Genomic DNA, 14519 nt, shown 5'->3' on the forward strand with positions numbered 1-14519 from the left:
CAGAAGCTTGATATATACACAAGAAGAAATTGCTCAGCGAGGGCCGATGCCATTGTTTTGAATTGTGCCTCATTAGCCACTAGCGACTCTTCATTATAAATTTACCCATGTGCTTTTGCATGATCCTTTAAACCCAAGCGTTGATTTCATTATAAATATCCGATTATGTAAAAAACCTTCAAGTAATTTTTGAACCGGTATCTTCTCTTGAGTGTCTGCAATGGGTTGAAGTAGTAGACGAGCAGAATAAACAATTTGAAGTTATGTTGTTTGGTGCTAAAACACTGAAAAAAGTGAGCTGAATAAACAATTTGAAGCTAAGAAAAAGCTTGAGGATTTCAAAACAATGACGAGACAAATCAAAAGTGAGTTGAAGAAATACTAAGTGTGCTGAAATCAATATGAAAATTGCAAACTAAAAAGGTACGCCGTTGCCGGGGATCAAACCCGGGTGACAGGCGGGAATACTTACCACTATACTACAACGACTTGATTTGTTACTGGTTCTTTTAAGTTGAAATTATTAGTCATTGACTTGATTTTTTTACGTAACTTGAGCAAAAAACCTTGATAATCAACATAAAATCCGGCTTTGATTCAGTTATGTTCTTCATATCTCTTGAGCCAAAAAAAAAATTAATCAATTTCCTTCTTCATTCAGGTTTGTCATTGCTCATTAGCAAACTTGAACAAAAAATTGTTTTGGTGTTCAGGGAAAAGAAAAACACACTGCATAAGGTGGTAGACTGTGTTTGGATTCCTCTGTCAATAATTTAGGTGCAATCAGAACACAATGGGTTGAATCCATAACCAAATTAACAGTTGTTTGAACATAATGGGTTAAATCCATAATGGGGAGAAATAGGAGAACTAACTTCTTAGGTTGTGTTTGATAGGAGTTGATTTCATGGAATTAACCATCTTTCCACGGAAATAGCATGTTTTCTGTTGTTTGGTCAAAAATCGTGGCCTAAAGTATGTTTTGAACTCAATTCCGTGGAATTCCATGGATATTTTTTCCTTGGCTCCCACAGGAAACTGATTCCATGGAAACACTTTCCATAGAATTGTTTCCTTTCTCTGTTATCAAACACACCCTTATATTTTGGATGAAAATAGAGGGAGTCACTTTCAATGGAGTCACAGATATGTAACGGAGATCTGTCAGGATACTTGTGATTCCTTATGTTTTTGTTTTACAGCTTTGTCCCACACTGGTTAAGGTATAAGACATTGTGAATACTGTGACCTATAAAACCGAAATCGTGAGACTTCAAGAAGCATACCTTTCTCGGCCTTTTGGCTAAGATCTAAGTGTAGTATATGTTCTTATCAGTTTAATATCTGATATGCTTGTCTATTGGACGACGCGATATTAAATTTATTTTTTTCATGGGGGAGTTCCCATCACGGCAGCTTGCTGCTGGGGTTCTCATGAGTAGCCTCTGCGGTTCACTACTGCAAAGGCCTGGCGCACCCTACCAATTCTAATCTTTAATGCTTTCAACGTCACTTTTTTTTTCCAGCATCATGGTATAATCGTAGTATGGTTTCAGTTTTTACAGCATAATGGCAGCAGCCAGCCTGGATTCTTCTCTGAGCTCTTTGTGACATAACTTAATTTGTAATAGGTTTTGGATGGGGGACCTGCAATGTGCATAAGTTGGTGTTGATTTCATACGTTCCACTATCAACAAATGTAGAGCAGTATATGCCGCACCATAATAGACATGTCTCCTGCACTACAAAGAAGGTTTTCAAACAAAGAAAAAACTGTGTTACCAGTGTATCTTGCTACCATCAGCTAACTCTCTCCCATCTGTACAGCTGCTTTACAATAGCTTAACATTGCCCATTAAAGGCCTGGCGCACCCCTACCAAAACTAAGTAAAACACATTTCTGTCAATGCCCGGCCCCATACCTAAGGGAAAAATGCAGTTCTGGGTTATGCTGTGGGTTATATATGGGTGCAGTTAAGTCTTGTCATTGTGCTAACTAGCATCTTAATTACAAGAATTAAAAAAAAAGTTGCATTAAAAAAAAAAACATGAGCTCATATTGGCACGTTTTCTTCAGAAGATCCGAAAATTATGGGAACCCTTTCCATATCTTGCTTGTTATATCATTGCTCGATAGATGCTTTGTTCTGGCGATATTTAAACAAAAAATTTCACGCTAACTCAATAATGTGGGACTATAAAATTTAAGATAGGATGATTTGGAGCTTTAAGTAATGACTTTAAGTCTTTCTGATTGTCTTATTGTTGATTTATTTCCGAAATGGGGAACTCGCGCTTCAAGATTTGCAACCAAAACCTGTTAGTGTCCAGATACAGACAGAAATTGGATTGTTAAATCAAAAGTTTCCAGGATAAACAGTTCCGTGGCTGGATTCTTAGTTTTGAGAGAGAAAACCTTCACTATTCAGTGTGTTGTTACTGTTGCACGCAGTGAAGCTAATATCGAGAAAGCTCTGCAGGCTGGAGAACAGCTCGTTCGCGTTACCCAGGAAACACGTTTAAATTTTATGGGTTCAGATGTGTGGGAACCTGCTAACCAAGTAATTTTTCACATTCAGTGTAAAGTTGACAATAGATTTAGCAGTTTTTGACAGCAGGCTTAAGTGAAGGTGGTGCATTTGTTGTCAGACTTGACTATAAAAGCCGCCCTGCTTGCCTAGCTCAATCACCACAGCTTCACAAGCAAATGACAATTTGTGGTGACTTTGGGCGTGTCATTGAGATAGGCACTGTTTTCAGACCAGACATTAGTGTGAATATATTGGTCTGGAGATCAAGGAGCATTATTAATATTCTAAGGTGACGGACGCTCGTAGAACGCCTATTTATGAGCAATATTTGACTGTTTGAATGAGAACCATCAGAAAAGAAAAGGCTTTAGAATGCTAACACCCCGATACCTAGACTTGTTGTTTTAAGAACCATTGACTGCACATTTTTAGACTTGTTGTTGCTGCAGCATCCTTGTGGTGACAGGCCTATAAACGACCACCATCTCATATTTCCTAGTAAGAAAAAGATACATCCTTTTTCTTATCAACAAGTTATTGACTGTAAAATATCCTGTTGCGCGTTTTACAACTCAAAAGTGGAACAACAAAAACAGCAACAGAGAGAAAAAGGGGAACTCCTTGTACTTTAAAATGATGTTACAAGAGCATTTAGAGTTTCTCAAAGAAACTTAAGCCTGAACCCGGCCGTTTTAGAATGCAAGTTGCCAAGTTGGCGTGGAAAACGAGTATCAGGTTTCGCAAAACAATTCAAATGTCTTGGTAAGGAACAAAAGGTATTCAATAAGCACCAGTGGTCTAGGGGTAGAATAGTACCCCGGCTGGGGCATTTTGCTTCATTTTTGCTTCAAAGTAGATGGTAGTGATGGCACCAGCCATAAGTTATGAAGTTCAAAAGTACACTCAATATAGGCGCTGTGGGACTAAATCAACCAATGCCCATCCCCAATTGATATTCAAAACGCGTCGGCATGTTTTCTGAATCAAGAGTTCGAATCTCTATCGTCACAAATTTCTATGTTCCAAGATTCTTGCATAAACCTCAACATACATGGGCATAGATTTGTACTTCTGTCATATGGTGCCTTTCTTTGTTTCGGAAATCGATCCGACAGCCCAAGCAGAAGCGTATCCAGAGGAAAATGAAGAAAAAAATATTAGAAGTTGAAAGGAAATGGTTGCAACTGATGAATTTTTTGGAACAAAGTCATAATATGCTGCACTAAAATCTTTGTAACGTGGAAACATTCTGAATTGTCGACTCCATGAAACAATACAAATATTCCAACCGATAAGCTTCCGATGATTTTGAAAGATCACCGGAGGCACGGAGAAGCATGATGCATTCGCTATTAGTTTTAGCAGTATAGTGATTGTTTTGAAAAAAGAAAAAAAAAACATACATTTATGATTCCCTACTATGAATAACCACTGCAACTATCATTTACACTTCTGTACTAACAATCCAAATAGGAGGGGTCTGAAAGTGACACAGCATGGTACGCCTGACCAGCAAAACAATAGAAGGAGCAGACAAGATGCAACAATGCGTGTACTATAGTATCTCATCTGAGTAATTGCAATCACTTAGTATGGCTGTAAGATAGCAGAACCAAAGAAAACAGACTGTCACTAAAATTAGAAGAAGAAGAAGAAGAAACAAACAAAAAAAAAAACATTTTCTGCAATCGTGAACAAGAGCAGGAAAATTCTTCCTCCAAATCATCCTATCTTAAATTTTATAGTCCCACATCGTTCAGTCAGCATGAAATAATGTTTTGTCTAAATATCACCAGCAACAAAGTAGCTATCGAGAACGTGCCTATATGAGCTCATTTTTTTTCCATGCGATGAGAGACTTTTTTTTTTCTTTTTTTACAACTCTTTTCTTATCTTAAGATTCTCTTTAATTGAACTTCTTCTTCGTTACAAAATCACTTTTACTGCTCATTTCACTCTTCCGATTGCAAACATTATCGAATTGCTGGCTTTTTCACTCTAACTGAACAAAAAAAAAGAAAAAGATAAAACTTTCCATAGGTTAACTCAATTGCTCGTGTGCCTAGACAAACATTGTGCAAACTTAAATCAGGAGTGCTTATTCTAGTCTGTATATCTATGGTGAGTAATCCTTAGTGAGGCTTGTCTTACCAAAATATGTATCACCTAATATGGATTACTTGAGATCGAGCTCGTTGCCATGTTCCTAATCCTCGTTGACCTGTAGGCTTAGTCCTCCATAAATATTGGATGTGAAGCTAGATGATAATCTAAAGATCACCAATATGTCAAAAACAAGAGAACATCATGGAAACGAACTACCAAAAAACGAAATAAGAAGATGAAAACATCATGAAATCGATCATATCTTCATGGTTCAGTTGAAAAACAAAACAAAACATAACAAAAAATGTGCAGAGAAGATTACGTACGCATAATAGGAGAAAAGACTACCTGCAAACCACGAAACGATCTTCATAACAAAGATGAATTGGACAGAAGATTTCATAAGCGGCAGCAGCAGAGAAGAGGAGAGGGAGAGAGAAAAACGGATCTGAGAAACGCATGAAAAGAAAGATAAAAATAACTAGATTATACTACCTCCGTCCCTAATAAGATGACCTAGTTAAAATTTACTAGTAAATGTAGAAATGATTTATCTCTCAAACTATAAAAATGATTTTCGTAAACTTTGTATCATCGGAAAGCATTTTAAAACACCTATCTAATGAATATAAATATGACTATCAACTTTTACATATTTTTTATAATAATATGAATCTATCACTCCACTTATTTATGATATAGGTCATCTAATTAGGGACGGAGGAAGTATTTGTGTTACAGTTGAAGGCTATTTTGGGAATTCTGAAAATACACTCAGTAGGTTCCGCACGTTTATAGGACCAGAGATTATTTATTTGGGTCCAAAAATTTTGTTTCTTTAAAACTATGGACCTCGGATTTAAGCTTCTTAATAGGTGGACCTGCCACTAACCAAGACCATTATATTAGTACCTATTGGTAATTCCTATTGGTAATTCCTACCTTTCCTTTATCATTCTGCTTTGGAAATTGGGTAAGATAGAGCCACAGCTTAGTCCAGTCCCAACCTTTGGATTTTGCCCTTTTCCCTTTTATTAGATGTTCAAAAACCGTAGACATTTTACGTGATCACTGAAACGAGGGCTCGTCAGTGAAAAAGAAAAACATTGATGGTTACTTCACCGACTGATAAAAGTTTAACACAATGAGGGAAAACTTAGATGGATCACATCAATTAATACACTAGTCTTAAACCACGGAATGGACAACTTACAGACGCAGAAAATCAACTAAAACATTCGTATCAAGTGAACCAAATTGCATCTCACAGAAACTACACACAAGTTACTACGACTGCGAAAACTCCAAGGGGACAACAATGGCAAAATACAAAATTAGGGCCTCAAGAAGCATCATAATATAAGCCTTGTGATCCTTACAAAAAAAACGCTTCTTTTTTTCCACTAGTGGTCACATTTAAGTTGGAAGAACCTGGGGGCGACAAACAGGAAATAAAGACAGCTAAACTAGTCCTCATCCAGTGATGACAGGCCAGTGCCAGTCAGCAAGATCTAGAGTATAGCTCCCTAACCATCAAGAAAAGGTTACAGTGATGCCAGGCCAGTGCCAGTCAAAATCGAGAAAAGGTTTTAGGAAATTAATTGTTCCACAAGGAAGGTAATAAAACATGGAACAAAAAAGTGAACAGAATGAGTAAAGTAGTACTAGTATAATTATGAACCATCGACATACAAGGTGGGTACTATTGAAGTCCCAATCATCTTGCACCCAGTAAAGAACAAGAAGATGACCACTGCAGTGCATCAACATAGATTAGTTTATAGCATCTGCCACCACGTAAGTCTTAATGCTCCATCCATCTTTAGTTAAGAATTAAATTTGAACCAACGATGTCTGTAGATTGGGTTGTTCGGATTGTTTGGAAGACAGCTGGTGTGGTGTGCATGTCCTATGTCCATAGGTGTGGACACCGCTGGATACGCTTACTTATCCCATGAAGTGCCTTTCAAAGACTTGCCTAGTTTACTACACAATGCTGGACAAATTATTACATACTTTGGGTTTGTGACCTTAAACCTTCACACTTGCTTACAACTCTCCGTCCACAGTAGTAGACTTTGACTGACCTAGGTAGTAAATCATCTAGAATTTGTTAAAATAAGTACCACAATGTAACTAGCTCGGGTTTTTGTAACTTTCATTATTTGTTGATTGAAGAACAAGAGAAATCATCAGGCAGCGTACACACGCAAATATCCAAAATATTACTGTCCCCGCATCATAAACATGCTGATGATGCCAGTGCAAGAAGATGACCACTGCAGTGCATCAACAAATTAACGCCACCTGTATCCTACTTGGAAGTCAAGAAAGCAATTGATATGCGATAACTAGAAAGAAGCACAAACTGAAATACAAGATACCAATATTCGGGAGCAGGCAATTAATACAGGTTAAAAGTAAAACAACCAAACAATTTAAACTGGTTGGTTTACTTTCATGCTCACAAGGGTGATGAACCACATGTATACCAAAAAAAAGAAAAGACATAAGAATTGCATTGTCCTTATATTCTGTGGGTGCCTGCCAGACAATATATGACCCCCACCCCAATACATAAAATGCTGGGAACAGCCGATTTAATTTAGATACCGCATTTAGAAATCAAATTGGGTAGTTGAATGTGTTGGAAAAACCACCCGTTTTATGTGAATTAAAATTTAGTATAAAACCGTTTTTCAAAATAATTAAAATACGTTCCAAATTTATCTCTTAGATCTTTACGGGATAAATTTACCTTATATATTTTGGATTTGTGTTAGGGTTTTGTATGCAGAAAAATCCCTCTTGTATCCGTGCGTTTTGAGAACTTTTTCTTCTTTGTTTTTCTATGAGTGATACTAGGGTTTAAGTGCTAACAATTTCATGAGTTTTCCGCTGCCAAGTTCTAAAAGGACAAGTTTGAATTTGCTATTCAAACTTGTTAAGATTGTTGTATCTTGGAGGCAGATGTACCCGTAGGGCTATAGCATCATCTTTTCAGAGTGTAGCCGGGCATTCTTGTCTTAAGGACAGTATGTTGAACATGCGCCTCAATCTACCATTACAAGTTTCTTCTTCTCTCTATGTTGTTTAACAGGGATGTTCATTACATCAACAATTGAAGGAGACGACACAAAAATCAGATAAATGACTCTTATATTAATTAGTTGTTTGATTTATTGAATTTTAATTGTTTTTTCCAACAATCTTAAGACAAGACTATTTCACAGTAACAATTAAGAAAATCAAACAAGGAATGTTAACTTTGTTTCTCTGGTCGTAATCTAAAGAGAAACGACCGTTAAACCCTGCGACAAAAATATTATCTGATTAGGGCAACAGAGAATTAAGCTATAGTTGAAGCTTTATTATCTATATAAAAGATTTAGTTTTTGTATGCGCTATAAATTAACTGTGAATTAGGCTATGGTTAAAGCTTAAATCTTTGGTACACTCATGAATATCAAACATGTAAGTGATAAGGTGGAACCTAGTTTATGTTGTCACGCAGCTGTTTGGTACTTTTCCGGTGAGATATAGTCCTCGTACTCTATTGAAACCACGCAAAATTGTTATGCATTGGTTGTTTGGTTTGTCTCTAGTCAAATTTCTAATGGGTGCCATGATACAAAAAATCAGGTGTTTGAATTTTGGTCGGCAGAAAGCTACCACCACATGCCTGCTACCTTAACAAGTGTATCACCATTTCAACTTGATACTTTGGAGAAAGAGATGACAGCAGCAAGATATCGACGTTCCGACTTGATATATACGCATCTTAAAGAGATGACTGGTTGGATAATCTCCTTGTGGGTCTTGATATCAAATGGAGACGATTGGTAAGAAATGAGGAGAGTAGACGAAGAAAAGTTGTTGTGCTGCAATTGTGTGGGGATAATCGTTGTCTCATATACCAGTTATCGTGATGTGATCAAAGAGATCCTGAATCACTCAAGTATTTTCATGGTGATACCGATCTTATCTTTGTTGGATCTGGAAGCGAAACTAATGCCGACAAGCTAATGGTTTATTATGGTTTGAAGGTGGCTAGAACTGAAGATCTCGTCAGTTTGGCTGCTTTTAATCTCACCAACAGCCAACTTCAAAGAAGAAAAAAGAAAGAAAAGAAATGTTTTGGAAAAATTGGTACAGGATGTTCTCGAACCAGATTTATCAAAGAGCGTATTAGTCTAGACAAGTGACTAGGAGCATGGATTGTTAAGTAATCAACAGATTGAATTTGCTTGTTTATATGTGGTTGCTTCGTTCAAGTTAGGTGCCGAATTTGATGAGTGAAGCCAGTCCAAACCACACTTATCAGGCAACAACGACCACCAGACAAGGAAGCAGGTTCCTTCCAGGTTGAGGAACTCCAATGGAGTTAAAAAGCTGTAGTTCACCTTAACCATTCCCGAACCCTAGTTTTTCTTGGCAAAACCGGCAACGGAAAAAGTGCAACAGGGAACAACATCTTTTACAAAGAAGATTTCAATTCTGAGTGTAGTCTTGATGGTGTTACAACTAAGTGCGAGTTGCAGTCGACCACATCTCCAGATGGACACATTCTTAATATGATTGATACACCAGGGTTATTTGGATTTTCACCAGGGCCAACAGAGACGATTGAAGAGATCAGTAGATGTATTAATTTTGCTAAGAATGGAATCCACGCTATTCTTTTTTTTTTTCGATTAAGAATCGTTTCTCGAAAGAAGAAGAAGAAGAAGCTGTTAGAAATCTCCAGACTCATTTCGGAGAAAAACAATTCTTTATTTCATATTGTTGTGTTTACTCATGGTGATCTCTTCAAAAGAGATGACAACAAGGCATTGAGTTTGTGGATCGCAAGGCCCCAGAAACCTTAAAGAATCGACCCATTTGTGCAAAAACCGATTGGTTCTTTTTGATAATGTGACTGCAGATAGGAGTAAGCGGACCAAACAAGTCCTATACAAATGAGATATTCGAAGAGATTAAGTCAGGTAAGCAACTTCCCTGGAAAATGAGGCGACGAATGGGGAATAGGAGCACTAGGTTGCGCCAACCTAAGTGCATTCTCCATTGGCAAAAGCATCTGTGACGGTACTAGTAAGTATTGTGCAGTATTTTATCTCTTTCAATATCATGCAAAGGTACAGTGGATGCACCCCATCTACAAAGATATTTTTGATTGCATGTTTATTTTGATTTATGTGAATCTCTTCTTGGAGTAAGAATCGATGATTGAAAAGCTATTTAGGTCGTCACCTATATAATGATACTTCAAATTAAGCTGAGAATTTCAATTAAGTGAGACGAGGGTCAGTTTATCATGTTGATTTACTGTGCTAGTTGCCAATTGAACTTACTGAAAGTAAGTACTAAGAACTAAGCTTAAATTTTTAAGGGAATCACTAAAATGTGGGGGACCTTAATCCATAGTATCGGCAGGTTTTGATGAACATCGATACATATGCTTAGATCGTTGAGAATTTTGTCAAAGCCTTAAAGTGTTGTTTACAAACACCACTCACGAGTTAGGGGTCTGATTCCCGTAAGGTACTCCACCTCAGTGTTCCATAAAGGAACATTTGACTTAGACTAATTTTTGAGTCTTCTTGTAGAATCTCTTGCAAGAGTTCTAGAAATAAGCTGAAACATGTGGTTTAGAGAAGTAATTCAAAGATTATTTATATATATATTCTCACATGTCAAAATCACATGATTAGGCACTGATGTATCATTGTGTAATAATACACGAGTGGATTTTGAGATAATATTCTTGAAAGGTTAATCATATGTGGGACAACTACAAGGTTTGGAGAAAACTTAGTGTACATGATGCAATCTGATTTTACATATATATTTGTATTAGATAAGATACTAATCCTATGGATTGTCTCTATTATGAATATCTTGTGATACAATAAACATGTTTTACATCTACCAATAAATCGGTGTTGTTTAAGATTTGACAGGAAACTTTTATACGGTTGACGTGGTCTAAAGGATCAGTAGGTAACCAAAAGAAATTTTGAGGATATAGTTTCTGTCTAATGTGTTTAGTATGTGTTGTAAAACAGATTTGCATGTCCGTGTTTATCCTGGGAAATCACAGGGATGCTCTGTCTAAAGGATCAGAGATTGGAATGCACGAGGTACATATTTAATTTCAAATATGTAATATATATTGCACTAACATTAATCTTGAGGAAGTTGTAAAGAATATACTATTGAATAGTACATGTATTTTTTATGCTTTATAACCACCTATGAAATATGTGATATTTACGATTTGACTGAAAGACCAATTTAGTTGATATGATCTAAAGGATCGAAGGGAACCAGAAGAAATTCTGAAGGAGATGGTCTTTGTCAAACTAGATGTGTTTAATGTGTGTTGTAAATGTGCAGTATATCAAGTGTATACAAATACACTAGTATCTCAAAAGAGTGGGATAATCTGATCAGAGACTTGTGATATGACTTGTCATACTTGGGGTACATCTTAAATTGTGTATGTAATACATATTGTACTGACCTTAAGAGATGTTGTTGTTTCAGGCTATGAAAAATCTTAGCATATGTGTGTATCCTCTTAAGGAGTGTTTGTCTAAGGAAGTCCTTAAAACAGACAAGATGAACTTGTATATTGAAGAAATCAAAGTTCGTGTGCTTTAATTCAAGCATAAGAGGAAGACGAATGATTACTAAGATGCTTCTTAGAAGATATTCCTCTGTGACCGAAGCCTGTGGCCATCATTGCAGAAACTCAATTGACTATGTGAGTCTAAAGTAAATGAGCAATGACAAAGTCTAGACATACTCGGAGAAGGCTAATTCGGTAAGACAACTATACTCTTTAATGAAGTAATTTTAGTTGATTCGTGAAGTCAAAAAGAGGTCTCAGTAGACATGTAAAGTCAAAAGAGAACCTCACAGACTTAGGGAAGTCAACAGAAAAATTAGTGGTCCTTTGACGAAAGGATTTTCTAAAGAGATAGTTAGTAATTATACATCAAGGGGGAATGGGACTTAAGCTCATATAAAATAAACTTGCCATGAAGGATACTCAACCTTGCTGACTGGAGATCCCAAGATCAAGGTTTTGAATGAGACAACTAATTTATGGTAGGTAAAGGTAAACACTATCAGAGAATTATATTCTCTCTGTCCCTTCTCTATGGTGTAGATGTGATAGTGTGACTGCATGTGAAGGGTGACTTTTAATAAGTCTTAATGAGTTATATAGTTTCAATTTTAGATTGAAGTGGGGTGTAGCAGTGAACACTCTTGATGGAACTCACCTATCTGAATGAGGAAGTGGGTCGCTTCCTATGAGAATATGAGCTGATTCTCTAGAGCATTCTGAGAAACAAGACGTCCAGGGCCAAAATGGACACAACGGCGGAGCTTGGCAGCAACCTTGGAGATATCATGCGTGGTTGTTATCGCGAATTACACCAAATGTTAGACAGTTCAAGACCTTATGGACACTGGCTAATAAGTAGTTCAGGTAACCTCTCACTAAACAAAGGTTCAAGACCTCATGGACACCTATGCATATTCGTGATATTTCCTGTTTTCCGTGTTTTATCGTATTTTCATTCATGTGGGGGATTGTTGGAAAAACCACCGGTTTTATGTGAATTAAAATTTAGTATAAAACGGTTTTTCAAAATAATTAAAATACGTTCCAAATTTATCACTTAGATTTTTACGGGATAAATTTACCTTATATATTTTGGATTTGTGTTAGGGTTTTGTATGCAGAAAAACCCCTCTTGTATCCGTGCGTTTTGAGAACTTTTTATTCTTCGTTTTTCTATGAGTGATACTAGGGTTTAAGTGCTAACAATTCCATGAGTTTTCCGCTGCCAAGTTCTAAAAGGACAAGTTTGAATGTGCTATTCAAACTTGTTAAGATTGTTGTATCTTGGAGGCAGATGTACCCGTAGGGCTATAGCATCATCTTTTCAGAGTGTAGCCGGGCATTCTTGTCTTAAGGACAGTATGTTGAACATGCGCCTCAATCTACCATTACAAGTTTCTTCTCTCTATGTTGTTTAACAGGGATGTTCATTACATCAACAATTGCAGGAGACGACACAAAAATCAGATAAGTGCCTCTTATATTAATTAGTTGTTTGATTTATTGAATTTTAATTGTTTTTTCCAACAGAATGTCCTTACAAATCACTTGGGTGTAAATGGAGAATAGAGTGAGATATAAGTGCAGTTATCACCCGGTACAGGTTTAAAGCGCGTAGACATAACCTTTATTCGGCACATAATTAACCGTATCGAAGTTGAATTATAACTACAGGCCACTGAATACATTTTAAGTCTTACCTTTTTAGATGAAAACTACAGAACAAGGATAGCTCATATGATTGCATCATCATAAGTCTATTCATAGTTCATCTACATTACCAAATAATGGAAGGAAACATTTTAGGATCATGAAAATACGTTTTTCTCTTCGCCTCACCTTTGCCTTTTCCACCTTTTTTATGCTCCCAGACGCATCACTTTTTAAGACCAAGCCCTGGATAACCATCGAATTGCGCAAGCCTCCTCCTTGAAGCTTTGCGACACGCACATTATCCACATTAAAGTTTGTCGGATTCTTGGGGCATACCTGGATACACGCCTGAAGTGGAAAACAGTTCACTGCTGTTAATCTGATTTGAATCTAGTAATAATGGTAACCAAAGGTGTCTCTGTCAAGAATAACAATGAAACAAGAGGATGACGAGTTGGCTTGGTTGTAAATTATTACATCAGCAATAAGAGGGCACAATATATTTCCTTGATCAAATTGCTTGCTAGCAACAACAGCTTTCATTCGAGAAGCAACTTCTTCTGTGTTCCGCACATCCATTGTCTCTGAACCCATCTCCACCAAGCTCTCCAAGATTTCAACTGTCTTTGAACCAAAACAAAGATAAAACAAAGTCAGGAAAGAGCATGCACCATACTAAACAGTAACTCACTTAACCAGATATCCGAGAGTTCTAACGGATAGTGATTAGTTGATAAATACTAGTACAAACCTTATTGGTCCCTTTCATGTATCCACTGATGATTTCGCTCGGGTGCAGTCCAATTCTGATCAACTCCTCTGCCTTCTGGAGAAGCTCTCCAGCAAATGATGTAGTGAGGTTATCTCCATCTCCAATTTCCTCCTGTTGCGCTTTAGCAGCTAACACTAGGAGTTTGGCTGCAGGGCGCTGAACCTCAAGCTCGTTGAGGATTGTGGCAGCATCATTTGTGACAAATAGCTTGTCCCTATGATCAATTACCATCTTATTCATACCTGAACATAATCATTAGAAAAAGTTGGTTTACGTAATGAAAGAGAGAATCGATTCTTCAAAAAGTAGTCTATATTTGCCGGGAAGTATGCTGTTAACTAGAAAAACATGAATCTTCTTTGACAGTGCTCTACCTAGTAAAACCCAATATCAAAATCAGAAAAACTACTAGGGTTAAGAAAACTTAGACCAAAACAAATCTCGAATCTTGAAATAAAAGGCTTGACATTACAAATAAGCTGAATCGTTATCGAGAATGAGATTACCGTATAGGTGTTTGTTTGTTGTTGTTGAATTGTGATGATCAGAGCGGAAATGAGGATGGTTAAAGAGACCTGAAATACGGAGCCATTGGTTTATGGTCTGAAAAATTGAATGCGCATTGATGGGATCATAAGAATCGTTTCTTGAGTTTTTCCAAGTTCTTTTTACCAGAACGGAGAATAAAATTGAACATGGGGAATTTCACACCCGATCGAAGAAGTGCCCCTACATGCAGCAAGGCTAAGAAATGCACTAGGAAGGAAGTGACAAAAACTGAAGATTAAGCACGGATCTAACACCCGAGTGTTCAAGGTATACA

General features: G+C 37.0%; 2 protein-coding genes and 1 non-coding gene across 3 annotated transcripts; 2 read left to right on the plus strand and 1 right to left on the minus strand.

Annotated features, from left to right (window-relative positions):
* Positions 1-1282: 1282 nt before the first annotated feature.
* Positions 1283-1482, plus strand: LOC113300926. Its single transcript, XR_003336017.1, has one exon. It is a non-coding gene; the product is annotated as a U2 spliceosomal RNA (small nuclear RNA).
* A 7180-nt stretch (positions 1483-8662) lies between these two features.
* On the plus strand, positions 8663-9599 carry LOC113296419 (immune-associated nucleotide-binding protein 9-like). Its single transcript, XM_026544727.1, has 3 exons — positions 8663-8786; positions 9036-9369; positions 9497-9599. The coding sequence occupies exons 1-3, from the start codon at positions 8663-8665 to the stop codon at positions 9597-9599; spliced, it is 561 nt and encodes a 186-aa protein (XP_026400512.1).
* Positions 9600-12815: 3216 nt separating this feature from the next.
* Positions 12816-13927, minus strand: LOC113296420 (T-complex protein 1 subunit theta-like). Its single transcript, XM_026544728.1, has 4 exons — positions 13676-13927; positions 13402-13548; positions 13111-13272; positions 12816-12896 (listed from the first exon to the last, which is right to left on the minus strand). The coding sequence occupies exons 1-4, from the start codon at positions 13925-13927 to the stop codon at positions 12816-12818; spliced, it is 642 nt and encodes a 213-aa protein (XP_026400513.1).
* Positions 13928-14519: the final 592 nt, after the last annotated feature.

The sequence above is a fragment of the Papaver somniferum genome, chromosome 7, assembly GCF_003573695.1.
Source record: "Papaver somniferum cultivar HN1 chromosome 7, ASM357369v1, whole genome shotgun sequence".
In the NCBI taxonomy this organism is placed as follows: Eukaryota; Viridiplantae; Streptophyta; class Magnoliopsida; order Ranunculales; family Papaveraceae; genus Papaver; species Papaver somniferum.